We start from the raw sequence: 19758 nt of genomic DNA, 5'->3' as shown, positions 1-19758 counted from the left end.
TTGTTCTGTTGGGCGGCACAAAGGTAAAAAAAAAAAAAAAAAACCTTTAGATTTAATTAATCTAATCTTTTTTGGAACAGTTACCAGAAAAGTCAGTTACAGATCCAGCAATAATGGGCATTGGTATCTCCAGGGATAAGCCAGCACCCAGATGTTTTTGACTCTCCTCCATAGGCAAAAATTACTCATTTTTGGAATAACCTTTCTAATGAGGCCCCTTTCACACTTATGTGACGCGACTTTGAAAGCTATGGCTATGGCTCAAATTGCAATCAAATCGTGGCAAAGTAGTGCAGGAACTACTTTGAAGTCGGGGCGACTTCAAAACGCACTGATATGAATGGGGCTCATTGAAAATAATGGAAAACGACTTGTCATGCGATTTTACGGTCCAAAACCGCGGGACAAGTCGCACTAGTGTGAAAGGGGCCTAAAAGATCTTTCAGTGTCCAGGAGTAGTCCTCCACCATCAGAGGTCTCTAGGAGGCCTTGGCCTGCACTGTGGAAATTGCAATCAGGTGAGATCCGTTGTGCACAGATAGCCCAGAAAAATACATTTTCAAAAGTGGCCAGGAGAGACAAAAAAAAAAAAAAAAAAAAAAGTGATGAACCATTGAACCATTAACTTAAAATTATAAACAATATTTAAGAAAAATATTAAAAACTGCCGCCCATTTCATCCAAATTAGAGTTCCACTCATTGGTGGCTGTGTATGCCTTAGGGCTGTTAAAACACTCAAAAAAGGCTTAAAAAAAAAAAATAAAAAAAAAAAAGGTTTTACCTAATGATTGGGATCTGGAATATCCACAGAATTTATTTAATCAAGCCTTCCTCTGTATGGTCACTAAGGCTGCCCCTGCACTATCAGGACCATAAAATATTGCTTGTTATTTTACATAACTAGTGCATTGCTCCCAATACATTTGGACATGCAGCAAACGCCAAGCCTACCAAACCCTGCCTTATAATACAGGCTTACAAGATCTTTCCCAGAAAAAATTACAATGCTGGAATTTTAATGTGGGTTATCATGCATTTTTTTTTTAAATAAAAAAAGAATTCTTGAAAGCCAATACTCAATGTGAAGATAGCTAGGCGTGGAATTGTTTTAAATAAGAAACAGCTATTTGCTACAAATTGCAACCCAATTATATTTACCATCCCAGAATGGCAGAATGTGCTTCCATCTCATTGGTGGCTGTAAACAATGCAAACACTTTTGCTCCCCTTTATGAACAAGGCCCAGATTTTGTATATTCTACAAACAAATTGGCAAGATTAATGCAAAAAGGGAGACCAAATTCAATCGGGTTTGCATTAAGGCCCGTTCACAGAGGGGGGCGACGCTACTTCCAGGGGCAACCTCCGAGGTCGCGGTGCGAGCAGCGCGCCGCGACCTCGGAGCGGCCGCCACGGACTTCATAACATTGAAGTCTATGGCGGTCGCCTCCTGGTCTCCCCAAAGAAGCTCCGCACCCTTTTTCTAAGCCGGAGCGACTTGTGTCGCTCCTATTAGAACGGGTCCGCAGCTTCCCGATGGAAGGCGACCTGCGGCGACCTTAATGTGAACAGGGGCTAAAGGTTTTAGGAGAAGCAAAAATATTATGTGGCTTTGTATAGTGAAGTGTTAGAAACTCTAATATTTATTGCTGTCTGAAACTCCACAACCTTACTTCCTGTTCCAATGCCTCGTACACACGCATCAATTATTGGCCGTGAATTTTCGGCCAACGTCCAATTTTCGGCTTGTTAGTATGATGCTTTCGACAACTGACTAATAAAATCTGGTGTGCAGGCTATAAAATTTTTGTTAGCCGTCAACACCACGGCCGATTTTCGGTCAGTCAGTACAGATTTCGGCAGACAAAAATCTGATGAGCAAGACTGGGCATGCTCAGAGAAGGAAAAAAACACACGGAAAGTAAACCAGCACATGACATCACTTCTGAAGTAGAATTTTGTTGGCCGAAAAAATTAGTGTGCAGTCTAGGCACATTCCAACCAACAAAACACAACTTGGGACAAAAGACGGCCGATCGGTCGGCCGATAATCGTTGCGTGTGTACGAGGCATAAGTCACTGCAACAAGAAGTGGACTGAAATCTTCCAATCATTGAGAGAGACAGCAGGAAAACCTTTTAGAGAATCTAAATCTTCCCACTTTAAGCCAAAATGTAAAGTTTTGTCAAGAATTCTTAATTCACAGATCTATATGCAACAGTTTCAGAACTTTTCAATACTGAATGTGCAGTATAGGAAGTAATTTTTCCAGTGCACGGCAAGACTCTTTCCCAGTATTCCTATGGAATACTACCAGCTATCTTGAACCTCTTTTAGCTCAAGAGGTCTGATCTCAGAACAAATTGCACAGCCCAGTTCTATAAATATCATATCTTTCTGTGCAAGCATGGGAATGTCAACACATTTTCGAATGTTATAAGTAGTTTTCTCCTTAAGCCCTCTCTGGGTAGATTTTGTTGGGCCTTGACACGTTTCTAACTCAAGGTACTTTGGGACAGTGCCCAACGAGAAGAGCCAAGGTATGGCATTGTCCCGCCACCTACTTCACAGGGCCAGCAAGAACCCAGCACTGGACGTCCATCACATCTCAATACAGTTACACTGCTGGTTACAGTGTATAAGGTGGTCTTCACCTACCACTCACCCTACATTGAATGTAAACATCCCAGATTCTACATAACTTATTGCTACGCAGACCTATCAAATAAGATTACACTGCATGTGTTTGTGCTCGTACAATCCTCTGTGTTATTAAGGGGGTAAAATATTCAATACCCTCAATTTTATGAGAGGACATTCATAAAATACACAGAACTTCTACTGAGAGAAAAAGTAACTGCAACAGGACGTATCCAAGTTTGTAAACTTAATCCATGTTTTGGAACAGCAAACGTAAAGTCTTTAAAGCATAGGATGCAACTTGTAGGGTGGCACATTTTGTGCCATAGAATAGTGACACTGTCTGTTGTATTGCACTTTGTTTTAAAGTCTGTATTCACAGTTTAGTCCACCGTCTCTACGGCACATGTGTCAGCAGGAAGAAGTCGCAGTGATTGGACTGAGTTTCAGTTGGTGTACGGGAGACCTGAGAGGAACAGGGGTCAAGACGGAAGTGGGGAAAGTGAAACAAGACCCCTCAAAGTGCTGGCCAATGTTCATGTCCTCGGCGAAGAAGGAAACCGTGTCTCTTTTGCAAGACATGAGGGGGCCACTGGGTTTGGAAGAGAAGATTTCAGACTCATAGTGAAGGAGCTGGCCCATGAAGCTGAAGTTGGGTGATATAAGGCTGCGGCGTTGCTTGATGTACTCAAAGGCTTCCTCCAAGCGGAACCGTTTGGTCTTCATGAGGTAGGCCATACATATGGTGGGCGACCTCGAAATGCCAGCCTCGCAATGGACTAGGACTCTGCCTCCAGAGTGTCTCACAGTATCTGCAGACAGATCAAAAATGACACATAAATACAACTGTATGAACACAACACAACATGTGCCTCTACTATGTATGCATGCGTTATGATGTAGAACGGAGATTTGACATTTGAACAAAACCTAAACCCTCCTAGTTAGAATATAGCTTGTTTCAGTGATGGTAGCAAATCGCTATACATACACTGTGCGTACATGTATGTCAGGCCTTCAACTCCTCAAACAGTCATGCCAAATTTTATTGAGCCCCAGGATGCAGAGCTCCACGGTCTGCCTCCACTTAAATGCTATACAAATGCTTAACTCCGTGCATTCCCAGTGCAGGATAGCACTCCCATTAAAATCCATGGAGACAAAGCCCAAGTTGCTCATCACAAAGTTGGTTGTTTCACAAATACCCCCTGGGCTTTTGACATGTGGTCATTAAAAATCCACATGAAATTTCACATCTTAAAAAAGGCTTCAAAAACATCTGTAAGGACGTTGGCTGACCTCTACCAAGTTCATTCGGAGGTGTATATTAAAACACACCCCAAGAACAAAGAATACAAATCAAGCCAAGGAAAGTACCCGTTGACCACTAGGCATTGAGAGGGGTCAGCAGTCACAAAGCCATTAACCAGTTTTATTGGCCAGTACAAGCTTTGTCCTTGGAGACACAACAGAAGTTACCTCCTATTGAAGACAAATTGGCCATGTTAGAGCACCAGATCCTGTAATTACCAAGCTGTACTGTTTATGTCCGGCTTTGAAGAATTCTCTAATTGCCTTAAACAGCCACAAAGACTTTAATTAATGGTTGGACTTTAAGGGATGATAGTTGTAAAAATGTTTAAACCCCTGAGCACCCTGTATTTTTTATGCCGCTATCCATTATGTAGTAAAACAAAAAATTCTTCATGTTTTTCAGGTGTAATCTGAAATCAACCTTAGACAGTTGTTTGCATATAATAATTGTTCTACAACTTTCAATAATCTGCATGGATTCCAAATTGCAAAAACCTGTACTGGGGTCTGCTGCGTTTGATGCATTTTACCGCATTCCAGTACAGTTCTGTGCAGGAAAAGGTTTTATTTTTTTCTGGAACTTACACACTGGAAAGCACAGCACTGGTAACAATGCTATTGGAACCCATATCATTTTCTTTCCATGCATTTTTGATGCAGAAAAAAAAATAAAAATGGAGCACTGCACATGGTGTGAACAGTCCCTTATCAGGAAGGCTGAACTGCAAAATTTGCAAACTTAATACAGACCATGTAGAACTGCAAAAAGCACAGACTAATTCATGGTTTAAGCAGTCAATTTTTGTGTTCTCTTTAAGTGTCGGTTCACACTATGGCGACACAACTTCAGGGCGACTTAATGAAGTCGCCCTGCACCGCGACTTCGGCGCGGCTTGCACCGACTTCACATAATGGAAGTCAATGCAAGTCGCTCCGACTTTGCCCAAAAGTAGTGCAGGAACCTTTTTCTAAGTCGGAGCGACTCGAGTCGCTCCTATTAGAACGGTTCCAATTGCACAGAATGGAGCACGACTTGTCAGACGACCAAGTCGCCTGACAAGTCGGAACAGTGTGAACCGGCACTTAGTCACAGGCTAGAACTACCCAGGACTTAATTTATCCAAGCAAAGAAAACCAAAAAAATATTTAAAGCCCAAAGCTCAGAAAGGGGAAGTGACAAAATGAGTCGGTTCTGCTGCAGAGCATGCTGAAAGGGTGAGAGCAGATCAGTCTGCTGCTTCTCCTTTCACTGTCCATTCACAGGCTGGGGGAGGGCCAAGACCTATGCGTTTTACTTTATCACAGCAGTGAACAAAAACTAGGCCAAAAAGTGCGGTGCTGTGGCACAGCTGTGTAAATCTCAGGGCTGAATATGCAATACCAATCATGTGGCACGTAAATAGTAATTTTTTTTAGCAGTTTCCCTGGAGCTCAGCTTTGACCAGTGTTCTACACTACAATGACCAAAAAATGGATAGACTGAAATTTGTACATGCCTAGTAAAAATGAGAAAATCATGCAGAAAATCAAAATGTATTTAAAATAAATTAGCAGTTTATTGCCAGCCCAGAACAGCTTCACTCACCTATAAAATCTATAGCCTCTTGGAAGTGGCTACTGATATCTGTGGTATGGTTGTCTTCCACGGGAATCCATTTGTAGTCATATTGGTCTTTAATGCATCCAGTGCTCTTCCTTGAGACATTGAGTAAGGCGGTAATGCGAAGGCTGGAGAGGAATTCACACTTTGAAGCGTGGTAGGCGCTGCCCAGGTAGAGGAATGGAAGGATCTCAACAGGACTGCCCTGAAAAATAAGGTGAACAAAAGCTAAGTTTCGGCAGAAAAATAAAATGGGTATATGCTTGCTATGGGGGCACATGTGGGAGGGGAGCAGTGGGCAGTGCCAGCAGGGCACCCTTATGGTGCTTTTCCACTGCATGGAACCGAACGGTTCGGCTCGCTTTTGTGCTTTTCCACTGCTGGTACCGCATGGTATAGTGTAGGAATGGTTCGGTACGGTGGCGCTTTTCCACTGCATGGAACCGAACGGTACGGCTCTCAAAAACAGTACCTACTCGATTGTGGTTCCAAGAGGTACCATACCCTGTACCATATCCCACAATCCTTTGCATGCAGACACTACTAGCCACTGATTGGTCAGAGAATCCCACCCACCCCGTTGTTATCCCACCCACTTAACTTTAGTACTACTTTAGTGGAAAAGCAAACCTATACCGTACCGTACCGAACCGTTCCAACACCGTACCATGCGGTACCAGCAGTGGAAAAGCAAACTGGGCCAAGCAGGGCCGAGTAGAGCCAAGCCGGTACTTGCAGTGGAAAAGTGCCATTAGAAGGTGAGCTAAGGGGCCCCTTTCTGCAATACCATCGCACAGAGCAGGTAGGTATAAGTATTAATTTTATTTATTAAAAAAAAAAAAAACATGAGACTTTACAATCAATTGAAGCTACAGCTTGAGTTCAGCATAAAATAAAAAGGCTATAGTTTATGTCAGACCTCGCGGCAGTTCTAGGACAGAAGCTATATCTGTATAATGTTTTATTACGCACACGCAGGCATTTAATGTTTTTATTACATGCACGGAACAGAGCTGCCACAAAACCCACTAATATTGATTGTTCGGTGACTAGAATAGCAAAGTGGGTTCTTCAAGACTATGAGTAATATTCATGATGAAACAGCGCTAATCTAAAAATGGAATGTTGCGTTACATTTGTGATCTTTGGCTTTGTACCCTGGAATTAGAACCCAGTGAATCACGTTAAGCCCACACACACCTCCTGCTGTCCGGCCCACATAGATGAGGAAAGAGGCACTGAAAAACGCCTCCATCGCTTCCTACCCTAGGACCCCGACCTCCGGTATGCACAGAATCTTCAAGCATAACCCAGATAAAGCAAAGTGCTCATGCAAAGCTCACTCCCCCAATCTGGCTAATCTCAAAATCGGTGCTTTTAACAGACAGGATGCGCACTTGACTTTGTAACCTCTTGTGGGATACAACAAGATGGAGCTGTCAGTTAACATAATCCCTTAAGCCTCCTAAAGAATATGCAGTCTGGGTCTTAACTGTGCAGCTGAAATTAGGAGCAGAGGTGGCTGTGTCATGAGCGATATCTATCAACCAACCTTCGTGCAATTATTCAAAAATTCCCCTTGTGCTAAAATAACTCAAAACTGCTTTGTAAAGTATTGCTGCTACAAGATATCAAACTACATTTTAACAAGAACTAAGGCTCCGTTCACATTAGGTCGCTCCGACTTAGGGGGCGACCTGTGAAGTCGCGTGCAGCGCGACTTGCACGGACTTCACATAATGGAAGTCAATGCAAGTCGCCTCCAGATCGCCCAGAAGTAGTACAGGACCCTTTTTCTAAGTCGGAGCGACTTGTGTCGCTCCTATTAGAACGGCTCCTGTACTACACTATGGGAGCATGAGGACTGCGACTTGTCAGGCTGACCAGTCGCGGTCCAAGTCGTACCAGTGTGAATGCGGGCTAAAGGTCAGCTTGGTCTTGGTATGGTCAGGCAAGGCAGTAATAAATGCTAACAAAATGTAATGGTTTTACTGTCACTTTGGAAGAAAAACTGCACTTTGGTGTGTTTAATTGCCACCTTATGCGGTTGCAAACCGCTGTAATTCTTTTCTTACCTGCAAGGCAAAGGCATAATGTGCTAGTTTGCATCACATACTAGCACATTATGTTAAAATTACCTGAAAACTAAGTGTTCCAGCAATGCAATCGCTGGAGGCAGCGTCCATCTCTACCCGGTGTTCCTTCTGGGTTTGCAGCTCCAGCTCTGTAACAGGCCGGAGCTGCGATAACGTCACCCCCGTGCAAACTGCTCTGAAGAAACGGCATGGGTGGCCATTCCTTCAGAGCGCATATGCCAGTGATGCAATTGGCAGCTAGCTCAATAAATATCTCCTAAACGGTGCATGTTAAGGAGATATTTACACTACCTATAGGTAAGCCTGAACATAGGCTTACCTATAGGTAAAACGTAAAGATGGAAGTTTACTTCCTCCTCAATTTGCATGTTACCCTCTTGGCGCCAGCGCCTCCTGACCCTTTAAGAGGTTTAAGGATGCCGGGAGGTGGGAGCAGGGCTAATGATCATGTGACCACTGATTGGCTGGCACAGGATCAGAAAGCTCCAGATAGCAAGCAGCGATCGGGAACTTCCTGTTAGCCACCATGAACTGTGCCGGAAGCGTGCAGGGCACAGCTGTATTTGCACCAATTCACGCAAATATGCGGCCACTCTGCGCCAAGGCCCACCTGCAGAGCGGCCTAATATATGTGTGCAGCCAACGCCAAGTGTTAAGAAGCATGTAATTAAAGTGACTAACCTTTGAAATTAAAAAAATTAGCAAAGCATATCTTCCTATAGTATGTACGTGCATCAGTCCAAAGCTTCTAGTATGATTTTTGTCTGCTGTCTTCCTTCTGCTATCTGCAGGAGTCACTTAACAGGTTATGTAAACTTCAAGGGATCCTAGAGGACAGGAGAGGGCTGCTCCAGCTCACAACCTGTGACTGATAGCCTCAGCCTCAACTGTGCACATTTCCCTATGAGACTGTAGAGCAGTGATTCTCAACTCCTGTCCTCAGGACCCACCAACAGGCCAGATCTTAAGTACTACCTTGGAAAGATGCAGACTAGAATACTGAAATCACTGAGCAGTAAATTATATCACCTGTGATGTATTTCAGTTATCTTGCAAACCTGGCATGTTAGTGGGTCCCAAGGACAGGAGTTGAGAACCACTGCTGTAGAGGGAGACATGTCCGCTCTCCACACTCAGATCTCAGATTACACTCACATTTACTGCTCTATGCTGTGCAGTGTGTGAGGTCGAACCCCCATCTTTTGCCTCTGGAAGCTCAGAAATGCCATTCTGAACTTTATTAGGAGAGAAGACTGCAGATAAACTGGTACAACTACGTAGGAGGAGTGGGGTTGGGGGCTGCTATAGCCATTAGTAATAATCACAAAAGAATCCAGCAGGCTGGTTGTACCCAATTTGATCAATCATTTGGGTACATTCAGCCTGCCCATTAACGGTTCTAATCTCGGCCGGTTCCTGCTGAACCAGCCAAGATTCGTATTGTGTATGGCCGGCCATAGACACAACATGAAGTAAGGAAATCCAAAGCAAGGTAGATCCTCTTAAGCCATTTCCGGAACAAGTATATCTATTGGAAGATTTCCTCTCTATTCTTGTTTTAGTGACAAGAGGAGACTCTCCTCATTGGGGACACGTAGGTTCCAACTCTTCTCCACTCAATCCAAAACTACTGTTTTGGCAATAGATACACAAACCATAATAGAACCAGTGCAGATTGTTTAAGAGCCCATTCACATTAGCGCGACTTGTCAGCCTGACAAGTCGTGGTCGGTCGCGGTCTATTGATTAGCACAGGACCCGTTCTAATAGGAGTGACACAAGTCGCTCCGACTTAGAAAAAGGGTCCTGTACTACTTTGGGGCGACCTCAGAGCGACTTGCATAGACTTCCATTATGTGAAGTCTCTGCAAGTCGCGCCGAAGTCACGGTGCACGCGACTTCACAGGTCGCCCCCCGAAGTCGTGTCGCCTCAGTGTGAACCGGCTCTTATACATTGCTAGAATTGGGTGGTAAAATATTGTGCAATTTTCTTTAAGCAACCAAATTTAAAAAATTGCAAAAAAGATTGTTTCAATGAGATTTCCTACAGCAAACTGTTTTGCAGTACTTGCCATACTACACAGTAACCCCACAGGTGCCATAGCATTAGTTTTGCCCTTGTGTCAAGTTTACGTAGATTTACTTTCAATATCTTGCAGCAATTTACAAAATGAGGCAAACCATACACCGGGTTACTGGATGGCTTGCCATCTATCATTTTAAACTGTCATGGATGCACTTGAGTTTCCCATTACACATCCGCTGCCAGGACAATCTCGCCATCAATAATTAAGTGGAAAGAGGATACGGAAGGAAGGTGCCTGGGTAATTATAGCACTATAAGATATACGGATCTATAGGGGACAGGAGATGAGTCAAAGGCTATTTTCTGCTTTCAGCCATCTCCCCGGCAAGCTCCTGCACCGCACATTCCAAACAGGAAGCAATAATATCTCTATTGATCTCCGGAAGCGCGGCCTTTCACAAGCCCATATCTCGCTAATGGACCGAAGCTTAACGGGCAGAAAGGCGTTTGCACAAAGCTTAACCCTTGCAGGGCTTGCTCTGGAAAATTTTCCTTATATTTCAGACCTTCTCTGTACTAAAACTGGGGAGCAAAGACTTTTGAACAACTTTTAGTATCATTTGAAATAACAGTTTAACCACAACTGGTATTTCAGTTTTTAGTGGATGCTAAAGATCAATACTCCCACATCCACCCTGAATGCAGCCACCAACTCCATTACTTGCAATCCTAATTTCTATGTTTAAGCTGGATCACTGGAGACCAAGGAGTAGGATTTATTATAGGTACTTGTATAGCGCCATCAAATTACACAGTGCTTTACTTGTCTATAGGAACGAATGGGGCCACGGCACACATTTGCAAAAAAAGAACACCTGTCTGGGACATTTTAAAGTGAAAGGCTGTGTGACATCTGGCACAAGGATTATTGCTGGTTGAAAGAGGAAGACAAGTATTTTAGCTGGTGGATAGAACTGATTAAAGTACAATTTTACAATGGAGTAAAGTTGAACCCTTAAAGCCCAAGTTCACCAAAAAAATATATAATAGCACAAGGGACATTACCTTCAGTGCGTCCCTTATGCTATTGTATCTTTTGCCAAAATCCTCCTCCAACTCATTTGCATTTAGAAATATAAATGGATTTCTGATGTAATGAGGACATGTATCCATTTACTGTGTATGCAAAGCGAAAACCTTCATTCATTTTGTAGGGACTTGCATTCCCTTCCTGTTAAATCTGTAGGACAGGAAAAGAAAACCCCCTAAGTGCCGGTTCACACTAACGCGGCACGACTTTGGGGGCGACCTGTGAAGTCGCGTGCACCGCGACTTCGGCGCGACTTGCACGGACTTCGTATAATGAATGTCTATGCAAGTCGCTCCGATGTCGCCCCGAAGTAGTACAGGAACCTTTTTCTAAGTCGGAGCGACTTGAGTCGCTCCTATTAGAAAGGTCCCCGTAGCAAACAATGGACCAGTCGCGGTAGTGTGAATGAGATCTTACAAGACAGACAAAAAAAAAAAAAAAAATTGATAGGAGTTTCAACCCTTTCCTATTCAACAATCCTCAAAGGTCACAACTTCAGCCAGTTCCAGTCAATTTCTAAGCTTAGAAACCCCTGTTGTGCATTTACATTGGAGAGCTTGCAGCCTGCCAGGATTCTGCCTTCCATAGAAAATAGCTGGGAATTTCTGTGCGTTATGAACCTTGAAGTTAAATTTCTTCATAATGCCAATAGCTACAGAGGTAAATGAGGGCTTGTGTTAAAGTGCATTTACTACTTTGTTCAGATAATGAAAATACTAGTCTGGGCACAGGTTTACTAGAAGGCAGGGATGCAATAATCTCAGAACATAAAATAAAAGCAAATGGAGAGTCCTCTGTACCTGATCATATGATGGCTTGTGGAAGGAGGAGAGCTTCTCACAGAGGTGGTTTGACGTGCTATCGTTTTCTTCTTGCGACAAACTTTTCTGATCCACACAGCATTCTGGGTATTCCGTGCGAAAGGATTCAAATCCACCTGCAGGAAAGAACAAGTTGTTACAACAATGAAGTAAAAAGATAATCTATTCATATGTTCACCTAGAACAATGTGTCTTCAAAGAAAAAAAGAAGGTCTAAATGCAGGATAAGCCTTTTTGCACATTGATGCAAAGCAAATCACGTTAATATTGCTCAGCCTCAAAAGATAGACCTCAGCAATTCTGATTTTGAATATAAGTACAGCCAACGCTTTAGTTTTGATGGCTTCACACAGTTCTTATTGAAACGTAGTGAGAAAAGCATGTGAATCCTGGGGGAAAGTTGCATGGAAACATTGGGTTTGATTTACTAAAAAAAGGCGAGTGCATCCCCCCCCAACATTTGTATCCAGTTCTAGAAACCTATGCTAATTTTATGTACCAAGAAGAGTGTTACTTTCTATGTATTCGATGTATGTTGATTATCGCTGTATTGTCGATTTAATTTGAATAAAAAAAAATTTATTGGAAAAAAAAAAAGGCGAGTGCAAAATCTGGTGCAGCTCTGCATAGAAACCAATCAGCTTCCAGGCTTTTTTTTTTTTGTCAAAGCTTAATTGAACAAGCTAAAGTTAAAAGCAGATTGGCTACCATGCACAGCTGCACCAGTTTCCGAGGCCTTCTGTTTTAGTAAATCAACCCCTTTTTATTATAGGTATTTGAAGGGACATCTACACAGCTTTTTACATACTTTACAATTCACAAAAGTGATTTACAGTATAATTAGATGCAAGTTTTGTTCTGCAACATTCTGGAAAACCAAAAGAAACTTTATATATAAAAATTGCTACTTTCATAACTCAAGTAACACTTCTCAAAAGCTACTTAGACAAATCCCTGACCTCCCAATGTACCTACACCCTGTTCCCAAAGAAAGGGACAGGGACAGTTATATAACACTTATTTCATATACATGGGTTTATTATTAGTACATCAAACTAATATGATGAAGCTGTTTACAGAATGTACAGTGATCATCTAGGTGGTGACACATCAGTGCGATGCAATCACTTCCTGTGTAATGGTAATTGCCACCAGAGCAGGCTGTTCCAGACTGTCCCATCTGCCCTGCCTTAATCCCGGCTCATGGGATAAAGAACCTGCAGGGAGTCAATAGGAGGCGATTAGCAATTTTGCCTCCTGTGCTGGGGGGTGGCAGGAAGGTAACCCAGGACAAGGGGAGGAGATCTGACAGTGCTAATTGCAATTCACTGAATTGGGAACATCAATGGACAAGTCTTTCATTCAATTAAAAAGGTTACAGTACAGCCGCTATTAAAGGGATCACTATAAACTGGAGCAAACGTTCCATTATACACATTAGGTAAAACAACTAAAACCAATGTACAATCCCCTCCCCCCACACACCTGTCAGCAATTGGGATTTTTGACATTTTTGTGGTGTTGCCACTTAAGCCAAAAGGAAGCAACAAAACGACAGTTGCAGCACCTACTAGATGCTGCCCACTGAGGGTGCAAGATCCGGTCACCAACTGACCTTTCTAATCTAAAGCTGGATACACACTATCCAACTTTTGTGGTTAGATTTCCTTCAGATTTACCTTTTCTATGTAGTGCAAGGGACTGCCAGGTTGCATACAAATTGAAAGTGTTTAGGTTTGACCTCATATTATATGGTTTTGGTAAGTCTAAAGGAAAAAGTCTTCAGAAAATCTTATAGTGTGTATGGCACATCAGATTACTGTGCGAAGGTACATGCTTTGGCCAAGCGAGAAAGAAGAGAACCTGAGTGACAGATTACTTGTTTGAAAACTAACATGGCGGAGGAAAATCCATCCTGGCAACGGGCTTTGTGTCCCCAGCCAGATTCCACAGACATACGACCATAATTGGACGAAATGGGCAAACATCTGCAGGCATCCAAAATATCAGTCCCCATGGTACCGTTTTAATTGTTCCCTCACATTAAGTCATGGATAGTGTTAAAATCCCTAAAGTCACCAGTTTAGAGAAATAAGAGCTCCATACACCAACTAATGCCCCCCTAACAAATTGCAAGGATTGTAAGCAGAAGGCAAGTCCTTCTGCCCACCCAGAGCACTCCTTATGGCACACATGCATCTTTCAATTGCTGTGAAGTCAGTTATAACGAAGTCATGGATGAGATGATAGATGCCCAGTTTGGTCATAAGATCTATATATAGGCACATCTTCTGCTCTAATCGGAAAAGTCTAAGTCGAACCATTCTTAAAAGCAGAACTCCAACCAAATAGGACAATAATAGTCTGATTAAAGATCAAATAAAGCAGCTTTTGTTGCAATATTTACTTAAACCCAGAACTTTTCCCTGCAGTTTTTTTCTGCCACAAGATGCCCTCAGTCTGAGGGACAACGCCATTCAATCAATTCCCTCTGAGCCCAGGTCACCTGCACCCACCCCAGTCTAACTGTACAGTAAAAGGAGAAGCAGCAGTGAGCTCATCTCTATCACCCTGCTTTCACCTCCTATCACCAGGGCTGTCTTTAACACAGGGCAATAGGGGCCGCTGCCCGGGGCCCTAAGCAGCTTCCCCTTGAGCCCGCACTGCTCGCAAATAGTTGATAAGTGGATTCGGCAGGGCCCAAGAAAATGTTTGCCTAGTGTCCAATCATTAAAGACGGCCCTTCCTACCACCATGCTTCTTGTCATCACACGAACCGAACCACAGTACTACCAGCCTGGAGTTTGCGTGTTCTCCCTGTGCCTGCATGGGTTTCCTCTCACACTCTAAATACATGCTGGTAGGGTAACTTGCTCCTGTCTAAACTGGCCCTAGTATGTGTATGTATGAACGTGATTTAGGGATCTTAGATTGCAAGCTTCGAGGGCAGGACCGATGTGAATGTACAATATATATGTAAAGCACTGCATAAATTGACGGCAATATAAAAGTACATACATACATACATATATATATATACATATATATATATATATATATATATATATATATATATATATATATATATATATATATATATATATATATATATATATATATATATATATATATATATATATATATATATATATAGAGGTTTATTTATTAAAGGCATTTTACACAGGTATTTTCTACAGAGCTTAGTAAACGAGGGAGAGCTCTGCTGTCTTCCCATCATCCAATCATGTGCAAGCAAAAATGCGTTTTTTTTTTTGTTTTTATTTTCCTTGCATGTGATTGGGTATTTTTTGCAAAGCTTCACCCAATTTACTAAACGCTGGAGCAAATACCCTTGCACAGTGCAACTGCCCTTGCAAAGAGCACAGTCTATTTGCCTTTAGTAAATTAACCCTATTGGTTCCTTGTGCTGCTTTACCTCCAGCTCTGCTATACAGGGACTACAGGAGGCTGATATTGGGTCAAATTCAGGAAATTAACTATTTTTTTTAATGCATACAGTATATGTATTAATGATCAGAGCTCTATTCATATCTGTCTAGAGTTCAGCTCCAAGGGGTCCTTCACACCACAAAGCTTATATTGATAACACAAGACAACCCAATGTATGTGCGATTATTTCATTGCAAACGGATTGGACCTTGTGTAGGGCCACACTATTGCAAACGAGGATTGGACCTTGTGTAGGGCCACACTATGGTCCGATTGTGTCTGCCCTTCCAGATGCCCCCTAGTGTCTGGGTCCAGCTTAGCAGACAAAAATACATTAGATAACTAACCAGTAATCCACTAAACAGACAAGCTAGTACATAAGACAGATCCAGATCAGTAGCCAAGTGCCAGATAAGCCCAGGAGCCAGCTCAATCAACCAGACCACTTCCCAGCCTTATCAACAGTGCTGCTGTGCAATTTACATAACACCTCTGCTATTTGCATCCTAGATGTGACAAACTGCAAGGACAACTACAACCCCCCCTCCTGACCTGCCACTAACCTCATCTTAACAAGACATATCCTACCAGGGGAAGCTGCCTCCCCCCAGGGGGGTGATGACTTTACAGCCCTATTAACAAGCTGCAGATTATTGCACCCATTGTAGGTACAGCTGAGATCCACATCCTACTGTGTGCCATTACCCCTTACAGCAGAGGGACGGAGATCATTCAATTAAATGGCTTCTTCCTGCAGCTGATGAGACCCCCATTTATGACACATCCTGATGAAAAGGGACATTCAGCTTGTGACACAAATGTTCCAATCATTTTATTTTTGCATTTATTTACAATTACTCGTTCAGTTCTTGTCTCATCTTCACTTTAAACTTTTTTTTAGTCTTAAAAAAAAAAAAAAGTGTTTTGCACCCCACAAACATGCAAAGGATCATGCTAAACCATAAAACTGGACTGTGCAAGTCGTTTAGATTGTAAGCTCTTATGAGCAGGGTTCTCCTAACCCTCGTCTTGAATTGTATTATTTATTATTATATTTATTATATTATAAGATTATATTGTATGAGCAGGGTTCTCCTAACCCTCGTCTTGAATTGTATTATTTATTAATATATTATAAAATTATATTGTATGAGCAGGGTTCTCCTAACCCTCGTCTTGAATTGTATTATTTATTATTATATTATAAAATTATATTGTATGAGCAGGGTTCTCCTAACCCTCGTCTTGAATTGTATTATTTATTATTATATTAATTAAATTATAAAATTATATTGTATGAGCAGGGTTCTCCTAACCCTCGTCTTGAATTGTATTATTTATTATTATATTAATTATATTATATAAATGATATTGTATTATTTATTTATTATGTATTATTTATTTTGTAAAGCACTGCGTAAAAAGGTCGATGCAGCGCAAACTAATTCTGTCTGCGCAATCTGATACTATGTTATTTTAAGCAATTGTCTAATTTACATATGGATTCTTTGGCTTACCAGGCCTGTTACAATGTGACTGTAGAATCCATGTATAATCTCCTTCAGATTTAACTAAACTATGTAAAATGAAGATTTACCTATTTTGTATCCAATCGAGGCAGCATAAAAGGTTTCCTCAAACACTTTGATGCCTTAAAATGTTAATAAGGATTTTACGTCTGTTTAAGTGGAGGATCAGCGTTTGATTGTTAAACATTATCTTACGTCATCTTTTCTGATACCAGGGAAAGAAAAAAGTAGGTGTACAAAATAATCATTGAAAAAAATCTTGATGAATGGATACTTGCAAATTTTTTTTTTTGTGTATTGCGATATTCTTAAATAAAAACTGGAATAAAAAAAAAAAAAAAAGCAGCTGCACTACATAGCTGTTGGTTGATCTAGAGATTGTACAGTCACATTGTATTGTGCTTGGTTGGCTGTAGTTTGCTTCCTGTGCCCATATACAGGATGAGCTTATTTCCTCTCCACATTATTAGTTTCAGAATTCTGGAAACCAAATGACAAATTCTAAAACTGCAATAAGGGGAAGCAGAAACCTCATCTATCTATAGGGGACACCCCCGCTAAGACAACCAAGTCATAACTGAAACCACAATCACAATTTAGCTGCAAAATATGACAAATCAATAGTTTTAACATTACTGAATCCCCAAATTAACAATAATGCCCTGACAAATATCACTTCCACAACTGGACTCCCATAAGAAAAGCTATACCATTAATGGCATCAGGTATTGTTAGGATTTGTTATCGTTGAGAAACAACATCTAGCTGATCAGTCATTAATAAGGCTAGACTCAGACACAGTTTTTATGTAGATCAGTAAACATCAAAAAGGAAAATATAATGCAGACAGATTTGTAGGACTAAAGATCAAGCGAGGATCTCGTGAGAAGTGAACTGATAAGAGTGTGTACTCTATAAAAAACTCCACTACAACATCTAAATCAATAAGGGATATAAATAGTCTAAAGTCAGGCTACGAAAAGTACATAACATTAACTGTTAATAGTACTAAACAACATAGTATACAAAGTAATATCCAGGGTTTTTTTTCCCAATAGTGTTCCAGGTGGAGGAAATGAGTCATGCTCGATGCAAAGACATGCACATATGTAGCAGATATAGAAAGTATTTTTTGTTACCATGTTATATCCCCCTTATCAAATTACATTTTTTTTTTTTATTCTAAAAGACACACATTGGTTAGTGGGCATCGCCTGGGGAGCAGATGCCCACCATCCCTATTAGAAGGGCACATCCTCCACATTCCCCTTCTATAGAAGACATACACAAGCAGACCTATTCCTTCGGTCTTCACTAGAAGAAATTCACCCTTCAGGTGGAGATCCCCCCTCCATCTTCATCCCCCTATTAGTATCAGATCTCCTCCATGCCGCTCATAGGTACCAGATACCCTTCCACCCCCATATAGGCACAAGATTCCCTTAGCCCCTCTATAGGCATCAGATCTCTATCACCCCTATCGGCATTAGAACCCTTATAGTTAAACCCTATATGATCGGATTTCTGCAATAGAAATAAGATCACCTCCATTATTATTAGGTATTAAACCCCATATTTGATCAGATTCCCCCTATGGAAATCAGATCTCCTCCATCCTCTTTAGGTAGTAGATCTTCCAACTCCCTATAGGCATCAGATCCTCTCCATCCCTTCTATAGGTGTCAAATCCCTCCAATAGACATCAGATCTGCTTCATCCTCTCTAGGCATTCGTTCCCCTATAGATAGAGCTCTAGTCCCCCCCCCCCCCTTAAGTATTAGATTCTAATAGCTATCAGATCCTTTTATCCTCTCAAGTATCAGAGCCCCCATTCCCTCTATAGATAGTAGATCCCCTCCATCCGACCATGGGATGTAGATGCTGCTATTGGTGTAGGATCCCCTATAGGTATCAGATGCCCCCATCTATCCCTGTAGGTAGTAGACCCTGCTATAGGCATCAGATCCCCATGAAGGTAGCAGACCCTGATCTAGGCATCAGATCCCCCCTGTAGGTATTAGACCCTGATCTAGGCATCAGATCCCCCCTGTAGGTATTAGACCCTGATCTAGGCATCAGATCCCCCCTGTAGGTAGTAGACCCTGATCTAGGCATCAGATTCCCCCCCCCCCCAAGGTAGTAGACCCTGATCTAGGAATCAGATTCCCCCTGTAGGTAGCAGACCCTGATCTAGGCATCAGATCCCCCCCCCCCCTGAAGGTAGTAGACCCTGATCTAGGAATCAGATCCCCCCTGTAGGTAGCAGACCCTGGGCTAGGCATCAGATACCCCCTGTAGGTAGCAGACCCCACTATAGGCATCAGATACCCCCTGTAGGTAGCAGACCCCACTATAGGCATCAGATACCCCGAGCTAGGCATCAGATCCCCCCTATAAGCATCATATCCTCCCTGTAGGTAGTAGATCCTACTGTAGACATCAGATCCCCCCTATAGGTAGTAGATCCCCACTATAGGTAGTAGATCCCCACTATAGGTAGTAGATCCCCCCTGTGGGTAGTAATCCCCACTATAGATAGTAGATCCCCTCTCAGACACTCACCCTTTAGGAAGCAGATGCGGGGCGCCCCTGGCAGGCTGCTGAGGGTGGCGATAACGATATGAGCCGGGCTCTCCTTCTTCAGCTTCTGCCACCTCTGGCTCCGCTCATCCAGGACCACCACCACCGACACCTGTCCGTCCCGGAGCCGGCAGCGGGCTCCCTCCTCGGGCACCACGAAGTGCAGCGGAGCGGCTCCCCCCCGTGCCCGGCGCAGCAGCACGGAATTCAGGTTGACGTTGATGGATCCCCGTACGCTGGAGGCGCTGAAGGGCAGATAAGGGCGGCAGTCCAGCACCAGGCACCGGGAGAACTCCTTCCTGATCAGCCGGTGCAGCCGCCGGCTCTCTATAGAGGTGACCTTCATGTTTGCTCCGCTGCTGCCGCTTCTCAGGATCTTTAAATGACACTTCCGCTCCGGGGGATCCCGCAGACGCCGCTTATATCTCATCGGGCCGCCCGCCCGTGACGTCACTGACCATATATGGAGAGTCAGCGTTTCATTCATGGAGTTGTGTGTGGCTCCGCCTCCCCTCCCTCTTGGAGAATTCCCCCGCTAGAGGGAGGTGTGAGCCGAGCTCAGTGTATGCATTGCACACAGCGAGTACCTGCGATGCCTTCAGTCTGCCAGC

The 19758-nt window shown here is 42.7% G+C and overlaps 1 protein-coding gene across 1 annotated transcript; it reads right to left on the bottom strand.

Annotated features, from left to right (window-relative positions):
- Positions 1 to 2533: 2533 nt before the first annotated feature.
- Positions 2534 to 19554, bottom strand: DUSP5 (dual specificity phosphatase 5). Its single transcript, XM_082269540.1, has 4 exons — positions 19130 to 19554; positions 11568 to 11704; positions 5541 to 5760; positions 2534 to 3453 (listed from the first exon to the last, which is right to left on the bottom strand). Exons 1-4 carry the CDS (start codon positions 19491 to 19493, stop codon positions 3053 to 3055), a joined length of 1122 nt encoding a protein of 373 aa, XP_082125666.1. The 5' UTR covers positions 19494 to 19554; the 3' UTR covers positions 2534 to 3052.
- Between the last annotated feature and the right edge of the window lie 204 nt (positions 19555 to 19758).

This window comes from Pelophylax lessonae, assembly GCF_965119305.1.
Source record: "Pelophylax lessonae genome assembly, chromosome: 9".
Lineage (NCBI taxonomy): Eukaryota > Metazoa > Chordata > Amphibia > Anura > Ranidae > Pelophylax > Pelophylax lessonae.
The sequence above is the reverse complement of the archived record's forward strand: the minus strand, read 5'-3'. Positions and strand labels throughout refer to the sequence as shown.

Coding starts and splice junctions, on each gene's coding strand:
- DUSP5 (XM_082269540.1), bottom strand. CDS start 19,493: ATGAAGGTCACCTCTATAGAGAGCCGGCGGCTGCACCGGCTGATCAGG. Junction 5,761..11,567: donor ACAAGCCATCATATGATCAG/GTACAGAGGACT, acceptor CTTATTTTTCAG/GGCAGTCCTGTTGAGATCCT. Junction 3,454..5,540: donor AGAGGCTATAGATTTTATAG/GTGAGTGAAGCT, acceptor ATCTGTCTGCAG/ATACTGTGAGACACTCTGGA.